The sequence below is a fragment of the Fonsecaea nubica genome (genome assembly GCF_001646965.1).
Source record: "Fonsecaea nubica strain CBS 269.64 chromosome Unknown Scaff76, whole genome shotgun sequence".
NCBI classification, from domain to species: domain Eukaryota; kingdom Fungi; phylum Ascomycota; class Eurotiomycetes; order Chaetothyriales; family Herpotrichiellaceae; genus Fonsecaea; species Fonsecaea nubica.
Window position 1 is genome coordinate 41,092 of NW_019173749.1, and position 16,180 is coordinate 57,271.

At 53.3% G+C, this 16,180-nt stretch overlaps 6 protein-coding genes across 6 annotated transcripts; 2 read left to right on the forward strand and 4 right to left on the reverse strand.

The window, feature by feature from the left end:
* Positions 1-1,814: 1,814 nt before the first annotated feature.
* Positions 1,815-3,076, forward strand: AYO20_08901 (hypothetical protein; the record flags this gene model as incomplete). The annotated part of the gene is made up of 2 exons (XM_022647174.1): positions 1,815-2,493; positions 2,595-3,076. The coding sequence occupies 2 exons, from the start codon at positions 1,815-1,817 to the stop codon at positions 3,074-3,076; spliced, it is 1,161 nt and encodes a 386-aa protein (XP_022496832.1).
* A 67-nt stretch (positions 3,077-3,143) lies between these two features.
* On the reverse strand, positions 3,144-4,274 carry AYO20_08902 (hypothetical protein; the record flags this gene model as incomplete). Its single annotated transcript, XM_022647175.1, has 1 exon — positions 3,144-4,274. The coding sequence occupies one exon, from the start codon at positions 4,272-4,274 to the stop codon at positions 3,144-3,146; it is 1,131 nt and encodes a 376-aa protein (XP_022496833.1).
* A 1,388-nt stretch (positions 4,275-5,662) lies between these two features.
* On the reverse strand, positions 5,663-7,381 carry AYO20_08903 (hypothetical protein; the record flags this gene model as incomplete). Its single annotated transcript, XM_022647176.1, has 3 exons — positions 5,663-5,901; positions 5,955-6,085; positions 6,141-7,381. The coding sequence occupies 3 exons, from the start codon at positions 7,379-7,381 to the stop codon at positions 5,663-5,665; spliced, it is 1,611 nt and encodes a 536-aa protein (XP_022496834.1).
* Positions 7,382-8,466: 1,085 nt separating this feature from the next.
* AYO20_08904 (hypothetical protein) lies at positions 8,467-9,947 on the forward strand (the record flags this gene model as incomplete). Its single annotated transcript, XM_022647177.1, has 3 exons — positions 8,467-8,557; positions 8,741-9,210; positions 9,294-9,947. The coding sequence occupies 3 exons, from the start codon at positions 8,467-8,469 to the stop codon at positions 9,945-9,947; spliced, it is 1,215 nt and encodes a 404-aa protein (XP_022496835.1).
* A 289-nt stretch (positions 9,948-10,236) lies between these two features.
* AYO20_08905 (hypothetical protein) lies at positions 10,237-11,567 on the reverse strand (the record flags this gene model as incomplete). The annotated part of the gene is made up of 4 exons (XM_022647178.1): positions 10,237-10,519; positions 10,963-11,221; positions 11,290-11,425; positions 11,478-11,567. 4 exons carry the CDS (start codon positions 11,565-11,567, stop codon positions 10,237-10,239), a joined length of 768 nt encoding a protein of 255 aa, XP_022496836.1.
* Positions 11,568-13,714: 2,147 nt separating this feature from the next.
* On the reverse strand, positions 13,715-15,653 carry AYO20_08906 (hypothetical protein; the record flags this gene model as incomplete). Its single annotated transcript, XM_022647179.1, has 2 exons — positions 13,715-15,340; positions 15,399-15,653. The coding sequence occupies 2 exons, from the start codon at positions 15,651-15,653 to the stop codon at positions 13,715-13,717; spliced, it is 1,881 nt and encodes a 626-aa protein (XP_022496837.1).
* Positions 15,654-16,180: the final 527 nt, after the last annotated feature.

Consider the following 16,180-nt stretch of genomic DNA (forward strand, 5'->3'; position numbering starts at 1 on the left):
CTGCCCACCTTGTACTTGATCCAACATTGAGCGCTGGCGCCGCAGCCCAGAAGCTTCTTCTCCCAAGCTGATGATATCTAGGTACTTAGGTATCGCCCAGGTTTGGCGCCGCCATACGCTTACGAGTACTTTACGTAGGCTACCTACCTGCCTATCCACTCGTGGTCCTCATTTTCCCACAAGTGCATACATACATACATAGGTAGGTACAAGTCCAAGACCAAGTGAGTGAGGACACCTCGTACTACTACTACTACTACTACTACTACTACTACTACTACTACTACTACTACTACTACTACTACTACTACTACTACTTGTGCAGCCGACTCGGCGAAGTCGGCTACCACGGCATGGGAATGCGTCAACCCGCCTCGCCCGCCTGCTTGGCTCAAAGCGTCGCGTGCTGATGGTGCCTTGGCGTCCCCCCTGAAGATTGTCCCTCCGAGTGTTGGCAGCCAAGCAGCCAAGCGATGCGCATCTGTGGCGTCTTCTTAGGCTGTCGTGGCTTGTCGTGGCTGTTACCCACCGTCCCCCTTACTTGTATTATAGCGGCGCCTCTCCCGCCCTATAAGCTCTGTCTGGTGCCAACTTGGGGAAGTCTGCCAAGTTTCGTTGTCTTAGGCGGTCGAGGGTCTCCCCCCGACTCCCGAACCACCCGCCATCCGCCATCCTCCACCCGCCAGTTTTGTCTTGATTTCAAGAACTTTCAGAGCCCACACCAACCGGCCACCGGCCACCCGCAGATGAACGGGCCCCAGAGCGGTTCAGTAGTATGTACCTAGCTCGTCGGTTTCTTGGTACCTAGTTGTGCTTGGTGCCATCTTTCTTTGTTCCTTTAGAAAGGGGATTCGCGAGCGGAGAGCCGGCGCGCGCGTCATCGGGATAAAAGATCGTCCCTTATAGGGTTTCAAGTATATGCATGCCTATCCAAGGGGGGGGTTGTTTGTTATCTACCTACCCTCTCCCTCTCTCTCTACATTCCACTCTCACTCACCACTTTTTTGCTGTTTGTTCTTCTGATTTTTTTTGATCAGTGCTTTGTTTTAATGTCCTGTTAACTTACTTGCTCTTTATCTGACTGGAAACTTATCCGCTCGCTCCGTCGCTCATTGTCCCAAGCCTATCGTTCAACACACACACACGCTCTACAACGGTCCACTGGAAGCCAGAGCCAGAGCCCAGATCTCAATAAAAATCACCCACCACCTTTTTTCATTATTTTTTACCCTCTGCAGGATCCTCTCTCTCTCCCTCCTTGTTCCGGGGCTGGGGTGTTTTTTTCATTGGGATAGGATAGGATAGGATAGATCCGGGATCTTTTCCATGTCGCGTGCGCGCGGTGTTCTTTGAATTGTACTGTACATGACATACATCCACATACACATACAACATACACACATACACAGCGAGGAAACGACCGTCTACGAATTCTACAGGGTACCAAAAAAGGGCAAAACAAATAACACGCCAGCCAGCAAGCGTTGGATACGTTTGCAGGACCCAGGATCACCAACAAAAAAACAACATTGTCAGCGGGGAGAGAGTCCGTTGATCATCACAACAAATCACATCACAGTTTGGTTCGACAAATACAAAATACAACAAACCCTCGTTTTATCTTGGACCACTTGGATACTGGGATCCTTGGAGGAGGGTTTCACCAACCTTTTTTGGCTTCGAGAGGGATAAATCAGGGAAGAAAACCCCAAGGTAGAGGTCGCGCAACAGCAGCGCAAGGGAGCGGAGGAGTGGAGAAGGGAGAAAGGCGGAACGTTCATGTACAAGGCAAGGAATAATACGAGGCAGACGACATGATAGTCCGGTTATCATGGCTTGTTGCCATCATCATTGTCATTATCCTCCACGCAACGCCGGGATCGGCACAGGATGAAGTCGCGACATCTGAAATCACGCCTCCCGAGGCCACATCCATTGAAATCCCACCCCCTGAAGCAACACCGGTCGAAGTCCCTCCCGAGCCCATCCCCAACCCCGAGGAAATCACGGACCCAGTTGTCCCCGAAGAAGAAGGAAGTGAGATCGAAGGGACAGGAGAAGAGCAGCACGAGGACGAGGATGTTATCCCCTACACGACCCCACACCTCCCAGAGGATTGCAGTGACATTCGCATCTTCAGTGCCCGGGGGTCCAATGAGCCCTACCCCGGCCGCGGCGGCGAGATGTTGGGCGTCATGTGTTCCAAGTTCGAGCCCCAGGGCGTGTCGTGCGACTACGAGGACATTGTCTACCCGGCCAACATCTCCTACTCGGGGTTCTATTGTGAGTCGGCCAACGCGGGCGCATACGCCGGCCAGGCCCAGCTGAGGGCGTATGCCGAGCGGTGTCCGGATTCCAAATTGGTCCTGCTGGGCTATTCTCAGGGCGCGGCTGTCGTCGGTGATATGTTGGGTGGCGGTGGCGGGCCCATCTTTGGGTGTGATCAGGCTTGGAATCCCTCGCTGCCTCGAGACACGGCGCCTGGATCGAAGAGTACGTCTTCTTGCCACCTTTCTCTTTGTTTGCCTCCTCCCCCAAAATTCTGCTCAGCACCCTCCAAGCCTTGTGAGAAAATATTCTAACACACTTCCTAGTCGCCGCCGTGGTAGCCATGGGGGACCCTCGCTTCACCGCAGACCAGCCGTACAACATCGGCCGCGGCTCGACCTACAATGGCACGGCGCCACGGTCGGGCCAACAACTCGACGACCTCAACGTCTACGAGGACATCACGGCCATGTGGTGCAACGCCGGCGACCCCGTATGTGCGGTCGGCAGCGACCCGGTCAACATCTCCGCCCACTGGAGCTATTACGACGAATATTCCGTCGTCGCGTCCGAATGGGTCGTGGCCACCGTCCTGCACCACCCGGACGTCCGACTCGACTTGGATCTCGACGGACGCAACGAGAGTGTTGTCTTGACGGGGTCGAACAGTTCAGACGATAACGATGACTCTGGAGGCGACGGGGCTGAGAACAAGGCAACGAGCTTGACAGGTCTTGCAGGCGGTGGGATAACAGGTCGACTCGGCGTTGCAGTGTTGGTTACCGCGGGTTTGATCTGGACCATCTAAAAAAGTACATCTGGAGTACATACTTGTATATAGTGATCCTTAACCGCCGCACATTTGGTATGGTTGACTAGCTGTGTATGGCGCCCTTGCATGTATTTTTCATATGCCGCAGGAGACTGGACCGTCGGGCGAGTCTACGGCCACAGTCGGGACAGCTGTACCCAGAGTCGGGATGCACCAACTTGATATGACGTGCCAGGGATTTCGCGTGGTTGAAGCTCTTGGCACAAGCATCACATGTACGCTTAGTCGACACGTGCGGCTTGCGTAGTGGGCGAAGCTGCCGGCTGTTGCGGTCTGTCCGACGCGCCATGGGGCCTCCGGTGGCTACGACAGAGGCCGTAGGAGACCTGCTTCTTGGCTGTCTCAAAGCAGTGGACATGGCCGTTGTAGCTGTTGTGGCAGCTGCGTTTGCCCTTGCGTCTTCGTTCACATGTCGTCCAGGCCTCGCAGCCGATGATGCGCCGACGTTCCTGTCTGTAACTGTTATCACGCCCTCAAGGGACGCCGAGTGTAACAGGCTTTGCTGTGAGAATTCGTCAATCATCGCGGTCATTGCGTTCCTCGTGTCGCGACCCCCGCGCTTGCTGATATAGACCTTGAGAGAGAGCAACGTCTTGGTGCGGACGTCGTCGGCGTCGAGATATGGAGATTTTTCCTGACTGACCTCTGTCGGAAATAGGAAATTGAACATTCGAAACCATTTCTCGTCATCCCTCATGTACCTCCCTGATGTGGGCTTCTTGAATTCCTGGTCTAATTGCACCCGCATCTGACTCGTCAGGCCTTGGAAACTTGGGGCAGGATATATCGCTTCACACGTCCTGCCCCGGATATGCTCGTCACAGCTGGCTCTATTGTCAAAGGGGACGCCACAACAAGGGCAATAATAATCTGGTGCACGATGTTTCCTTGTCAGATGTCGATGGATGCCGTCGATGTCACCGACCTGCTCTTCCTCGTCCCCCAGACATGCTGAGTACAGGTCCGGGTTTCGCACGTAAAATGGACAGGCGTAGGGGTACATCTGGTCCGCTGGTCTCTTCTGGCGCCGGGGAAGCGGTTCCTCCTCGTTGTCACTGGGTATTGGGATAGGAGATCGAGACCGTTTAATGGATCTAGACGGTGTCGATGGAGAATCAGGCACTGTATTTACAACCCTGCGCTTGTCGCTCTTGGGACCAGAACTGGATGCCATGGTTCAACTTATGTCAACAAGAGCTCCACCTCGTGGCGCAGGAAAGGCCCGCCAGAGATTACTGTCGCGCTCTCTCTCTCTGTCGACTTTTGCTGAGAGGAAATTGATTCTTGAGGTCCTGGCCACAGGATCACCTGATCACCTGATCACCTGACGACCTTCCTCACGCCTCTGAGCTTGAAGGGAAATTGTGAGGTTTGGTCAGGAGCAGTGACTGGAGGCAGAGACGGGCGATGGTGAAGGTTTTGAGTAGATATGTACTCGGTAAGAGGTGGCGGGAAATATGTACGAGGTAGTTGGGAGGTGCAGCTGGGGTGGTGGTGGTGGTGGTGGCTGGTGCTGTTGACAGCTTGGCCAGGCAAGGCCAAGGTGAGGCCACCAATCACAACGTAGCATCCTGGCAGAGGCTGTGACCGCCATTGCGGGGTAATGACGACACTGTCGCAAAGTTATTCTATCATTTTACTCGGTACTTTCAGTAAAGGACCCCTATATTTTATTTTCCAGGTATAATCACAAGCTTATAAGCTGTGTAATGATAGTAATATTGTTTGATAATACCTAAAAGAAAAGGGGGCGGGAAAGCACCTCGGGAACCCCATCGAGGTAAAATAGTACCGTCTGACTACGGCAGTTGACACCAGGTGCCTTTGGGACAGATTGTGAACACCACGGGCCATATAGGAAAGATACTGGACCAGGAAGAGTAAAGGACGGTATGTGATTGGATGAGATTGCGAGGCTGACGCTTCAGGAGTTGGAGGTACCTCTGTGTGCAGAGACGTTGACGCCCAACACACCTACTCGGTAAATAGTACAGTGCCATTGTATAGAAGAGTCAACCAGTCTTGCCGTGGCATCCGACTTTCTCGAACCACCTCTCCCCTCCGCCTGTTTTATCCCCAATATGGGGTTTCACGTCGACTGGGCACCATCATTCCCCCTCCTGGTCCCTCCCCGTTTTCTTTTTATCCAGTTGTGGCTGGAGGGATTGGGGTGCGTGCCTCTTGACGCGTCTCACTGGTTTTACGCAGTCTGGGGCACTGAATAGCCAAGAGGACTCATAGCCCTAGGGACCTTTCCCGGAGAACGAGGTACCCGGTCCTGCTTTGCTCGGGTAGGCGTGGGTGTGAGTTCGTACACTGTGGAAACGGAGGAGAAAGAGGGGGAGGGGGGGGCCATTAGCCATCAGCCTCGTGGCTTTAACCTCTGTGGATAAGACTTTGTGATATATCTTCTAATCTCAAAGCAGCCCGGCAGGCCTGATTGGTGGCAACATGACACTCACGCAGGTGGCACGAGGTTGCCGCCCAGCTGCCTTTCCTGGACAAAATCTCTCAGGTCCTTGAGCTTCTCAGCTGCCTCGACCATGAAGACGTCAATGCCGTTCATGAGGTCATGTTCTCCACCTTCTTGCCGGCGATGTTGCCCCCATTCCACCACGTCCGAGTGTACGGGAACAGGGTACCATCTGTCGCCGACGTCACCTTGTGTCTCCAGCCCTCCTCGGCCTCGAGGATCGGTTCGATGTATTTGATCTTGTCGTCTTGCATTTTGCGGACCACGTCTTCGAGTAGGTCCCATTGACATTCCATCAGGGTCGGGTTGTTGGTGAAGGCCGTGGGTGCTGTTCGAAGGTCAACGCAAAGGTCCTCCTTCTTTCCTTCGGAATGGACATACCTTGCGGTGCGCAGATCATGAACATATTGGGGAATCCATGGGCAAACATGCCCAGGTATGTGTGGATCCCGCCCTCCCAGAGTTCTTTCATGTCGACCCCGTCGACATTCTTCAGGCCCATGTGGGTAAATCTACGAGTAAATGATTAGAGTCCCTGTAGCAACACTGATAGAGGGTAACACTCACGAGCCGGTAAAACTGTCGAATCCCGTGGCCAGAATGACAACATCATACTCACGACTGATGCCGTCGTCGGTGGTGATGCCCGTCTCGTTAAACCTCCACCCCTGGTTCCTCACGTCGATGATGTCCACGTTGGGTCGGTCCAGGGACTCGTAATAGTCCCCTTCCAGTGGCGACCGAGAGGTGCCGTAATAGTAAGGCGGTTCGAGGGGCGCCATGAAATCCCGTTTCTTGGGATCCGTCATCCTCGCCCGGATCTTTTTGGCCCAGAAATCGTAGGCGAGTCGATTGGCTTCGGGGTTTATCAGTACGTCGTTGTACTGGGAGAGGCCGAAGTTGGCTGCACCACTGGCCCAGCCTAGCTCCCAGTGCTCTTCACGTTCCTCTGGAGTGACGTCGAAGACGCCGCAGTTGGGACCCTGAACGGGAAACCCGACCCGAGATTTCTTGCTCGCGGCGAAAAACGAGTGGTAATATGCCTTGTACTGGAGGTATTCGTCCTCCCGATACTCCCTCTGGTGCATGGGAAGGCAGAAGCTGATCTTGCGGATGTAGACGTCCAGGTGGTCGGCCTCCTTGGCCACTTCCTGGGTGATCTGGACGGCAGTCGCTCCGGCCCCGATCAGGGCCACTTTCTTTCCCTTGACGCTATAGTCTTTCGGCCAGTTGGATGAATGGTAAATGTCGCCTCTGAAATCACCCATGCCGGCTATGTCGGGGGTGTAAGAGTTGTGTAGCAACCCGACACACATGACCAAATACTTTGCGGTGGCCGTGTGGCCGGCGTTCGTCTTGACGGTCCATCGACCTGTGGCTTTGTTGAACTGGGCGTGGATCACCTTGGAGTGGAAGTAGACGTCCTTCTTCAACTCCAGCGTGTCGGACGCGTAGTTGAGATAGCGGCGGAGCTCTTTGGCGTCCGGAAACCGCTCCTTGTACTTGAACTTGTTCCACAGCTCGGGGATGTGGAACATGTACAGTGGTGATTCCGAATCCACCCTCGCTCCGGGATATCGATTCCAGTGCCACACGCCGCCGATCTCGTTCCCCTGTTCGAAGATTTTGGCTTTGAGACCGAGTTTCCGCAGGTGGTGAAGTGAGCAGATACCGCTGAATCCAGCCCCGACAATCACGGCGTCGAGGTGGAGGTGTTTGTCTTGGTCGACATCTGCGGCACTGCCGTTGGTGACACCGTTGGCGGCATCGCCATTGAGGTGTACACCGTTGACTTCTCGAAGAGTCATCTTATGGAGCAGTCGCGAATACTTTTGGTCCGAGTGGTAGAGAACACAGGAGAGGCTTTGAATCCATCATGGATCCAGCTTGACATGTGGTCTCTGGGTCAAGGCTGTTTTTATGCTGCATCTCAAGCAACATTCGTAGCTGAAGGTATGGTCTTTCCTCAACTTGATCCCCGTTCAACGCCATCTCGTAACCTTGGGTAGTCGTCGAGCCCAGGCCAAGAAACACTTGACAAGGATGAGATATTCTTGCCAGTAGTTGCCAAAGATGCCTCGCTATACACCACAACTAGTCTAGTCAGCGAGTCAGCGGGTGGAAATCACCAATCCTGGCTCTCTCTGCCCGACCAATATTGCAAAAGGCTTGACCGACTTGGAGGACCGAAGCCAAATGGGCCATCGACCAGGGGAACGGGGGTAATAAGGTTGTGGAGAAAATGGACCGAATCAGAATAAATCCCAATTCCAAGCCGGAAGTGAAATAGTTTTATGTTTTCTGGGGAAAGTATTTTATGCTCGAGCCTCGGGACACTGACTCGTTTATGCAATACTTGGTGAACCACATATGGCACAGCCTTGACATGTTTTTTTTTTTTTTTGGCTAGACCAAACAACTAACGCTCTCAGCTCTACCGAGCTTCTATCCCGTATGCGGGGCAGGCCGTTATGTATCCAAGTAAGCTGACTATTATCCTAAAACATCACAGAAATTACTCCCCCTCCCCCCTCCCCTCTCCCACCTTCAACCCAAGACTTTTGTCCTGACCCAAGTCCTAGACAACAAAGGAAGCATACCGAGTACGAGTAGCTCTTTAGCAGACACTACTATAAAGTCCTTGCATCCCCCGATTTGGGGAATCATAAGGAAAAACCCGTCTTGTAGGGTTGGCTTTTACCGAGACTTCCCTGGGCCCCCCTCTCGCATCCAGCACCGACAAATCGATCACGATATTCCTTTTCCTTGCGAAATCACCACGACGGATAGGAGCTTTGCGAGTTGTCTGTCGCAGGAAACGTAGACCTGATACCAGTGAAACCCCGAGCCTCATTTCTCTTGTTCTCAGCACCCTCGTCTCCTCTCAGCAGCCATGGCAGACTTTGAAGGCATTTTGGCCAACAGCACAGACCCAGCACAAAACGCCGTGCACGCATGTATTCTGGCCGCGGTGGACAAACACGGTGCGTTTGACCCATGTCATATCATACCCTAGCTAGGTATCATATCATATCATATAACGTCATTTGGGGCCGCCGACCCCTAACAAGGCTGGCGAAAACCTGAACAAGAAGGGGACTCTTTTTTTTTTTTGGCAAACTGACTGACTGACTGACTGACTCGACACGCTCTCTCTCAATCTGTAGGAAAGCAGCTATACTTCAAAGCCGCGGGACACCCCAACGTCGACGATCCATCCAGTCAAGTCGACCCGGACGCGACGCTATGGATCGCGTCGTGCACGAAGCTGATCGGCACGGTTGCGGCGCTGCAGTGCGTCGAGCGCGGCCAAGTCGGGCTGGACGACCCCGTCGACAAGATCCTGCCGGAGCTTGCGGCGCCCGAGGTGTTCTCGCCACCGCCCAAGGAAGGAGGAGAGTCCCTCGAGGGCTCACAACGCTTCGTCACGCAGCCCGCCACCAAGAAAATCACCCTCAGACACCTCCTGACCCACAGCAGCGGGCACGCGTATGACTTCATGGACCCCCTGCTGGTGGCCTGGCGGGCCTCGAGGGGTGAGGGCGCCGTGTCCCTAGGCGCGCTCGTGGCAAAGGCACATACTATACCTTTACTCTACCAGCCTGGTGAAGGATGGTCATACGGCGGCGGCATCGATGTGAGTCAACGATAAGAGCCAGCCACCTCCCACCTCTCCTTCACTGCCTACAGCGTTTACTGACCTGAGTCTCCAATGGGAAGTGGGCCGGTGAGCTCGTCGCGCGTCTCAACAACACCTCACTAGAAGACTACCTGCAGGAGCACATATTCAAGCCCCTGGGCATCCACTCGACGACGTTCCGCCTCGAGCGCCACCCGGAGATCCAGGCGCGGCTGATGCCCACCGTGGAGCGCAACGCGGACGGCACGTTCAAGATGTCCCAGAAGATGTGGCCGGACGAGGCGCCCGAGGACTGCGCGGGCGCGGGCCTCTACTCGACGGCGACCGACTACCTCGCCGTGCTGGGCGACCTGATCCGCGACGAGCCGCGGCTGCTGAAGCGCGAGACGATCGAAAAATGCATGTTCGCGCCGCAGTTCGCGCGGGGCTCGCCCTCCCTCGCCGCCCTGCTGGCCAGCACCCCCGTCGTCGCCGCCATGACCGGCGCCGCGGACCCCACCGGCGGCATCAACTGGGGTCTCGGCGGGCTGTACATGGAGGACGACATCGGGGTCCACCGCAAGGGCACCCTCACCTGGGGAGGCCTGCCGAATCTGCTCTGGATCATGAACCGCGACCGTGGCGTCGCCGCCCTCTACGCCACCCAGCTGATTCCCCCGGCCGACCCGAAGAATATCGCCCTGGCGAATCACTTCTTCGACGAGGTCTTTCGCCTGGGCGCGACACAGGGTTGATTGTCTCGAGAGGTAGACGTGGATATAGAGATATATTTATTATAAACATATACCTACCTGGTCGGCGTCGCTTCAATGGGCCACCCGGGATAAAATCGACAGAGGGAATTTTTCACCAGTGAGTGAGTGTTCAGACGATTCCGAGCCAAAGAGGGCATCCATACATACGCTCCCCGAACTTGTACTAGATCAGGTCTGATGACAATACTAGTGTACTCGTCCCCAGTCCATGAGAGAGTAGCAGTCAGTACCAGGGTCCCCTCACTACGGTCTTGCTTGGGAATCTAGTCTAATCCGTCTTCCACAACGCTTTGCCGAGACTTGCCCGGACTTCGAGATACGTTTCATAAGCCATTGAGTCGAAGACAATCCCGTTCGGTGGCGCGCCAACACAGACGAACCGTCCGCCTCGCTTGAGGAGATTGGGCGTAAGGTCACGCGTACCCCCAGCCCTGGCCGCAGTGAAGACGACCACGGCATCGGCTCCTTTTTCCTTCTGGTGTGATCGGTTTGACCAGTTCGGAGACGCTGGGGGTAGTGCGAGAGTTGATGGCGTGCTCAATACCAGCTTCCTTTGCGTGTTCCAGAGCTTGGGCGTCCACGTGGACCGCCATCACGTCGAGGCCACCAGCTTTGGCGTACCGGAGAGCTAGAGGTTGAATGAACCGCAACGATCAGAACGCCTTCGATGACACAAAAAGGGACCATCCTCAACTTACCTAGTTGTCCTAGCCCTCCACAACCTACAACTGCTAGAAACGCAGTTACGAGGTACTACTTATGGTTCAAGTAGGATTGCGCAATAAATAATAAACAGTGCACAACGAGACCGACAGTCTTCTTATTAGTACTACTAAAAGTACTTATTCATTTTCCCGTTTTGCGTCATAATCTCGTGAACATATCGCCAACTCTTCCTGGTACCGGCTTTTACTGGTATCCATCCTTCAATACTATCTCTCTGCTGCCCTTGTTGCTCATCCCACCCAAAGCCTGTCTCTTGATCGCCCCTTACAGCACGGCGGCAACACCCAGTCCAATCATCCCAGCAACGCCTGCCCACTGTTGCTTCAAGATCTGCGCTCCACCAGTAAAGGTTGCAGCGGGGGCGCCGCTCGCTGGCACAGAGCTGCTGGTCACGGAGGCGGAAGCTGTCGCTGGGCTACTGGCTGCTGAGCTCGGCGTGGAAGTCGGTCCGGCAGTGGCAGAGGCCGTGGGGAGGGTAATGCTGATGCCCGCCGATCCGCAGTATTGTTGGGCAAATTGCAGAGTTGCTGGAGGAGACGAGAAAGATCAGCTTCATACTAGTGTTCGGTCCTGACGGTCCTTGGCCAAAACTTACCAGCTATATCATCTGCACTGCAAGAAGCAGAAATGCACGTATACACTCCAGTGAGGAAACTGCTTGCCTGGCACACACAGGCAGCATCGGTGGCAGCACAGCCGGTGCTAGAGATGGCGTTGACGGCGCAGGTCACCTACGTCGTTGTTAGTCCTACCTCGCCGGCGGGACGGGTCCATGACACATACAGCACATGCTGGGAGACTAGAAAGATCTTGCGATGCTGCAAGATGGAGGAGGGAGGAGAGTCCGACAGCGGCGAAAGATAGGAAGCGCATCTTGCTCAGATTTTGTAGCTGCAACAGATAGTAGGATGTGAATTCGACGATTGAGATTAACTCGTCAAGCTGCTAGTGTACGTAACGGTCAAAGAGCGAGTGTGTTGGACGATTAGAGTATCTGGAATACTAGTAGCGAGTGCACAGTGGTACGACGTATGTTGTCGGCGAAATAGCGAGGGAGAAGAAGAGGTCAATGAGAAGAGGTTTCGGAGAAGCTTGCTCCAAGTTTTATAGCTGTTGCTACCACCTGGCAGCTGATGGGTTGCACGATGCGTCCCAGAGCTGCTGGAGCTGCCCCATTGGGAGAGGGCGCAAGTTGAGCGGGAAAGGGCCTAGAAAACCCCTCCTAGGAAGGTGTTTGAGTTACTTGGACTCCTAAACTCAGCTCTGCGTTGCTGCAAGCCACGACGATGAGCAAATGAAAAATGAGGGACGGTGTCGATGTCTCAGGCACCCGATGATCTAGCGCAGACACACGTTTTGAGGTCCGCGAATAAAACGACGCAAAACCTGGAGAAACACGGGGAGGAGGGCCGTCCTCGGTTGCGGAGAGAACTTAGAAGTGGAATCCAAGTGATCGAGGCAAAAAAGAGGGGGAAAGATGGTCAAGGCTTTTTGGCGGTATATGTGCCAAGGCCCGCCGACCGAAGCTGGACACAATTGGACGGAAGGAGAAGAAGACGGCGCAGTCACCAGCAGGTACTAATTACTAGTAGTCATCATCACCAGCCGGAAAGAGCAAGTTTTGTAACAAGGGAAGCTGCAGGGTACCAAATACCCAAGACTTCTCCTTGCCATTCAAGTACATAGGTAGGTAGTAAGTAGTGCCATTTCCTAACAGAGCACGCACGGCGCTAGTACTAAAATCGCAACTCCCAGTTCTGGCTCCTTCAATCCCAGCTAAACCATATTAGGCCATTTTGGTGTCGCGTTTCAAACTGCTGGAAGTTCACCACCTGTCTAGAAGGCAGTGACAAACGGATTTGCGAGGTGGTAAAGAGAGATAGTCAAGTCCTTAGTACTGCTGCTTTCTCGCCAGGAAGTTTCTGCATCGGAAGTAGCACTTGCTGCCCTACCACTTTGCGGCAAATATTAAAATACTGTGACTGCACGACTGAGTGCACATCGACTTCGAGAATTTAATTTGTTATATCTTTATCGAAATGCCTGCTTATGTAACTTCATCCATTTCAGGTCTGTGTATTCGGCAAGTGGAAGTTCCAATAGAATATATTGTCTCCTAAACTATCATTGACATACGTGAATATACAGTCTTGTGAAGATGCTTTAACCTCCCAGTATACTAGTACTAGTACTATACTGTGTAGATGTAGCAGTATCTGATGCGCATGGGACACAGCATCAGGGTTTTAAGAACAAATCAACGCATCTGATGTGCATCCGATATGCATTAGACGCAGCGTCGAAACTGCACAACTACTAGTAGTATTCAAAGTGTACTATGAACTACCACTTGATTCTCGCAATACTTTGTTCCCGGTACTAATAGCAGTATACTTAGTATTAACGTTGTTTGCGCTGCTGTTCGCCCGGGATAAAATGATGATTGAAATTGGGCACGAACTTCGTGTGTAGCTTTCCTGGGGCGATAGCAATGTACGGTTTGTCGCTTGGAGTGCATCAACACTTACCGTAGTCCTTCTTCAATTGTTGGAATTGTCGCTCTCGCTGCTGTTCAGGAGGACAGGTTCTTGTCCTTCTTCTTCCTCCTCTTTAGAGCGGTGACATAGTACATTCAGCTTGCAGATAAAGAAAGAATCGAGGACAGGTTGTCGAGATTTCTCGCCGGCCTCATTCGCGCAGGTTGAAGGAGTGGTAATGAGCCAAAGGAAAGCTGCCGCTCAAGAAGGTACAGCATCGCGCACCACTGGCAGTCGCCACTGATGCACCATCACCTCCTTCCATGGATACTAGTATGCGATCACATGGGATCTCGGTGCTCATCACCATCACTGTTTCCTTTGGTACTATATGAGCTCAGAAATGGTCGAACCTATGTCACGGAGGCAATAGTCGACACGAATGCAGGACATCAATTAGTACTAGTAGTATAACGGGGGTTATCTTCTACCTTCTACGCTGGACAGACGTAGTAGCGGATATGTAGAGTCCGCTTCTCCAAGTCAAGCATAATTCCTCTTCATACTCAGCTTCTGCACCGTTTGCTTGCCATCGAGGACTCCGATCGCCACATATCCGACATCTTCCTCGGGACGAACATCCCCAAGTCGAACCATCAGATCTCCCAGCCGCTTCGACTGGTCTACGGCATCCTCCATGGACGATATGTGAGGAACTGTACTGGCGTACGGGTTGTCCCTCAGAAGCGAGCTGAATCTGTCCAAGATGTCAGGCCCGCGACGACGCGCACTCAGCACCACCGTGGCCACGCCGATGATGAACAGTACAATAGAACACAAAAGCATGAGTGCAAGCCACGCGTATTCGCACTTGACGACGACCTGGCTGGTCGTGACTGTCCCGAACGTGCTGTCCGTGTTGTATAGTAGCAAGTTGCTTTTCGGTGCCACGGTAAAATTTCCTGACACAGCGGCGGGCGCGATGCTGTCTATCCAGTACGTGTTGATGAGCTGAGTGAACCGCTTGGAGATAATGTCATCCCCCAACTCCCAGAGCTTGGTGGTGGAAGTCTGCAGCACGGTATTTGCCGGGTCTGCCAAGTATGCTTCTATGGCACTTGGAGGACAAAGGACAGTGTCGCACCCCACCGTTGGGTTCGTGGCGTTGGTGAAATCGGGAAAAAATTGCGTATACTTGATATCCTCCTGACCGAGTCCGTTGATCGGTGTCCAGTCAGTCACACTGAGGGCGTTGTGGCTGTAGTTAAGCGGGTGCGAGGCAGGGTTTGGTGAGGGTCGGACCGCAACGCTGTGACAGGTTTGACCGTCACATTTGATCTGTACCTCGACGTAACTCATACCGACTATGCAGTTTGCCACGGTGAGAATCTTCCCCTCCGGCGCAGGGCCGCTGGCTGCTAACAGATCAAGAGATCGAAAGGTAAAGTTAGTTATAGCAAATTGGTCGACCCTGTTTGGACTGAGGGCGTAGTTGGCACCGCTCCAGCCTATATACTCCTCCAGGCTCTGTCTGTAACCTTCAGTCCAATCGTGGCCTGATGTATTACAGCTAGTGAGCATGTACCCAGTGTTCATGGTGAAGCGTGAAACTCCAGTTGATGGGAGGTCGTGAATGGGCAATCCAGTGAGAGAACTCCATTCGACATCATCTGATTCTGGTACAGATCTCCAGTCTGTGCCATCTTCCGGTGACAAGCTTTCGTAGACGGGTACTTTGACGTTGGCGAATTGGTCTTGGGCTAGAGTTTTGGTCTTTGCTGAGCCAATGATGGCAGCGGTAAAGATGGCATTGATCGGGACAAGAGGTTCCGCTGAGGCTGAACCGACGCCGTTGTTGCTGAATGGGGATACAAATGCGAGGTAGGTGAAGTTCTGGGTCGCATTCGAAAAGGATTCCTGAGTCGATATGACACGCAGTCCAGCTTGACCACCAAGAGGGGAGAGTGCCCAAAGGAGGAATAGAACGGGCGTAAGAACGTTGATGGTCTTCAATGTAATTGGAGCCATGAAAGTGCTAAAGACAGTGCGGCTTTGCAAGAGGTATTCGATCGTGAGTACAGAGGTGCCATGCTCGAGTTTGACAGCTGCAATGGCTTTCAGAAATTTGGCAACAACTGCAGAGAATAAGATGGGGAAAATGGTAGGAGTCTGGATGGTTTAGCAACAGCCACTGGCCAGGACAGGTGCCAGCGATGGCCGAACTCACATATTTGGCGGCTTCAATCAAGTCTCGATTTCCGGGCTGCTCGACAGGCTGGTTACGCCTAGCATAAACCAGAACAGCAAAGACAATGAAGTAGGCGCACGAGACAGCGATGAGCAAATCAAGCAGAACTTCTCCAACGACGCTTAGAGATGACAGCCGTCGAGCGCTTCTAGAGTTCCTGGGATCTTGAGACGGCACAATAGAGTCGTCGGGGCCTGTGTTCAGCAAAGGGCCTTGATCGGCTCTCGATTCCATCGTGTATACAGCTTGCTGCTCTCGTTAGGGGCATGCCGCCTTCTTGGGTTGGAAAAATCAGGAAAGATCAGAAATGAGGCTGAGGGAGATAGCCCTTTTTTCAGCGATTTTGACCACGCCAGCGCACCGGGGGTCGAGCATCTTTCCGTCCTGCAGGTCTTAGATAGACAGGAAGCATAGGCTGAAACGAGCTTGAAGTGTTTAGGCCCCCATGGCACCTAGCAGGGTCTGAAGCGAGAAGACCAGCCACCGGAGGAAATTCCAGGGTTTCTTGTTGCGATTCGATCTCCATTAGCTCTGTTATTTGTGATAGTCACCGGGTTGAGTCCCTTGAGGGCGTACAAGTACGACGTCCGTGGGTGAAGCATTCGTACATGTACGTGCGGTTTCTAATGCCTTGTGATGAGTAAGGCTCGTAGTTTATGATAGTGACGTTGAAATGACAAGAATCCCCTAGCGCAGCTAACTCCGACTAGTGCACACCAATAGTACTAGTTCTCGTTCCTAGTCTCGGCGTTGTGCCTCAT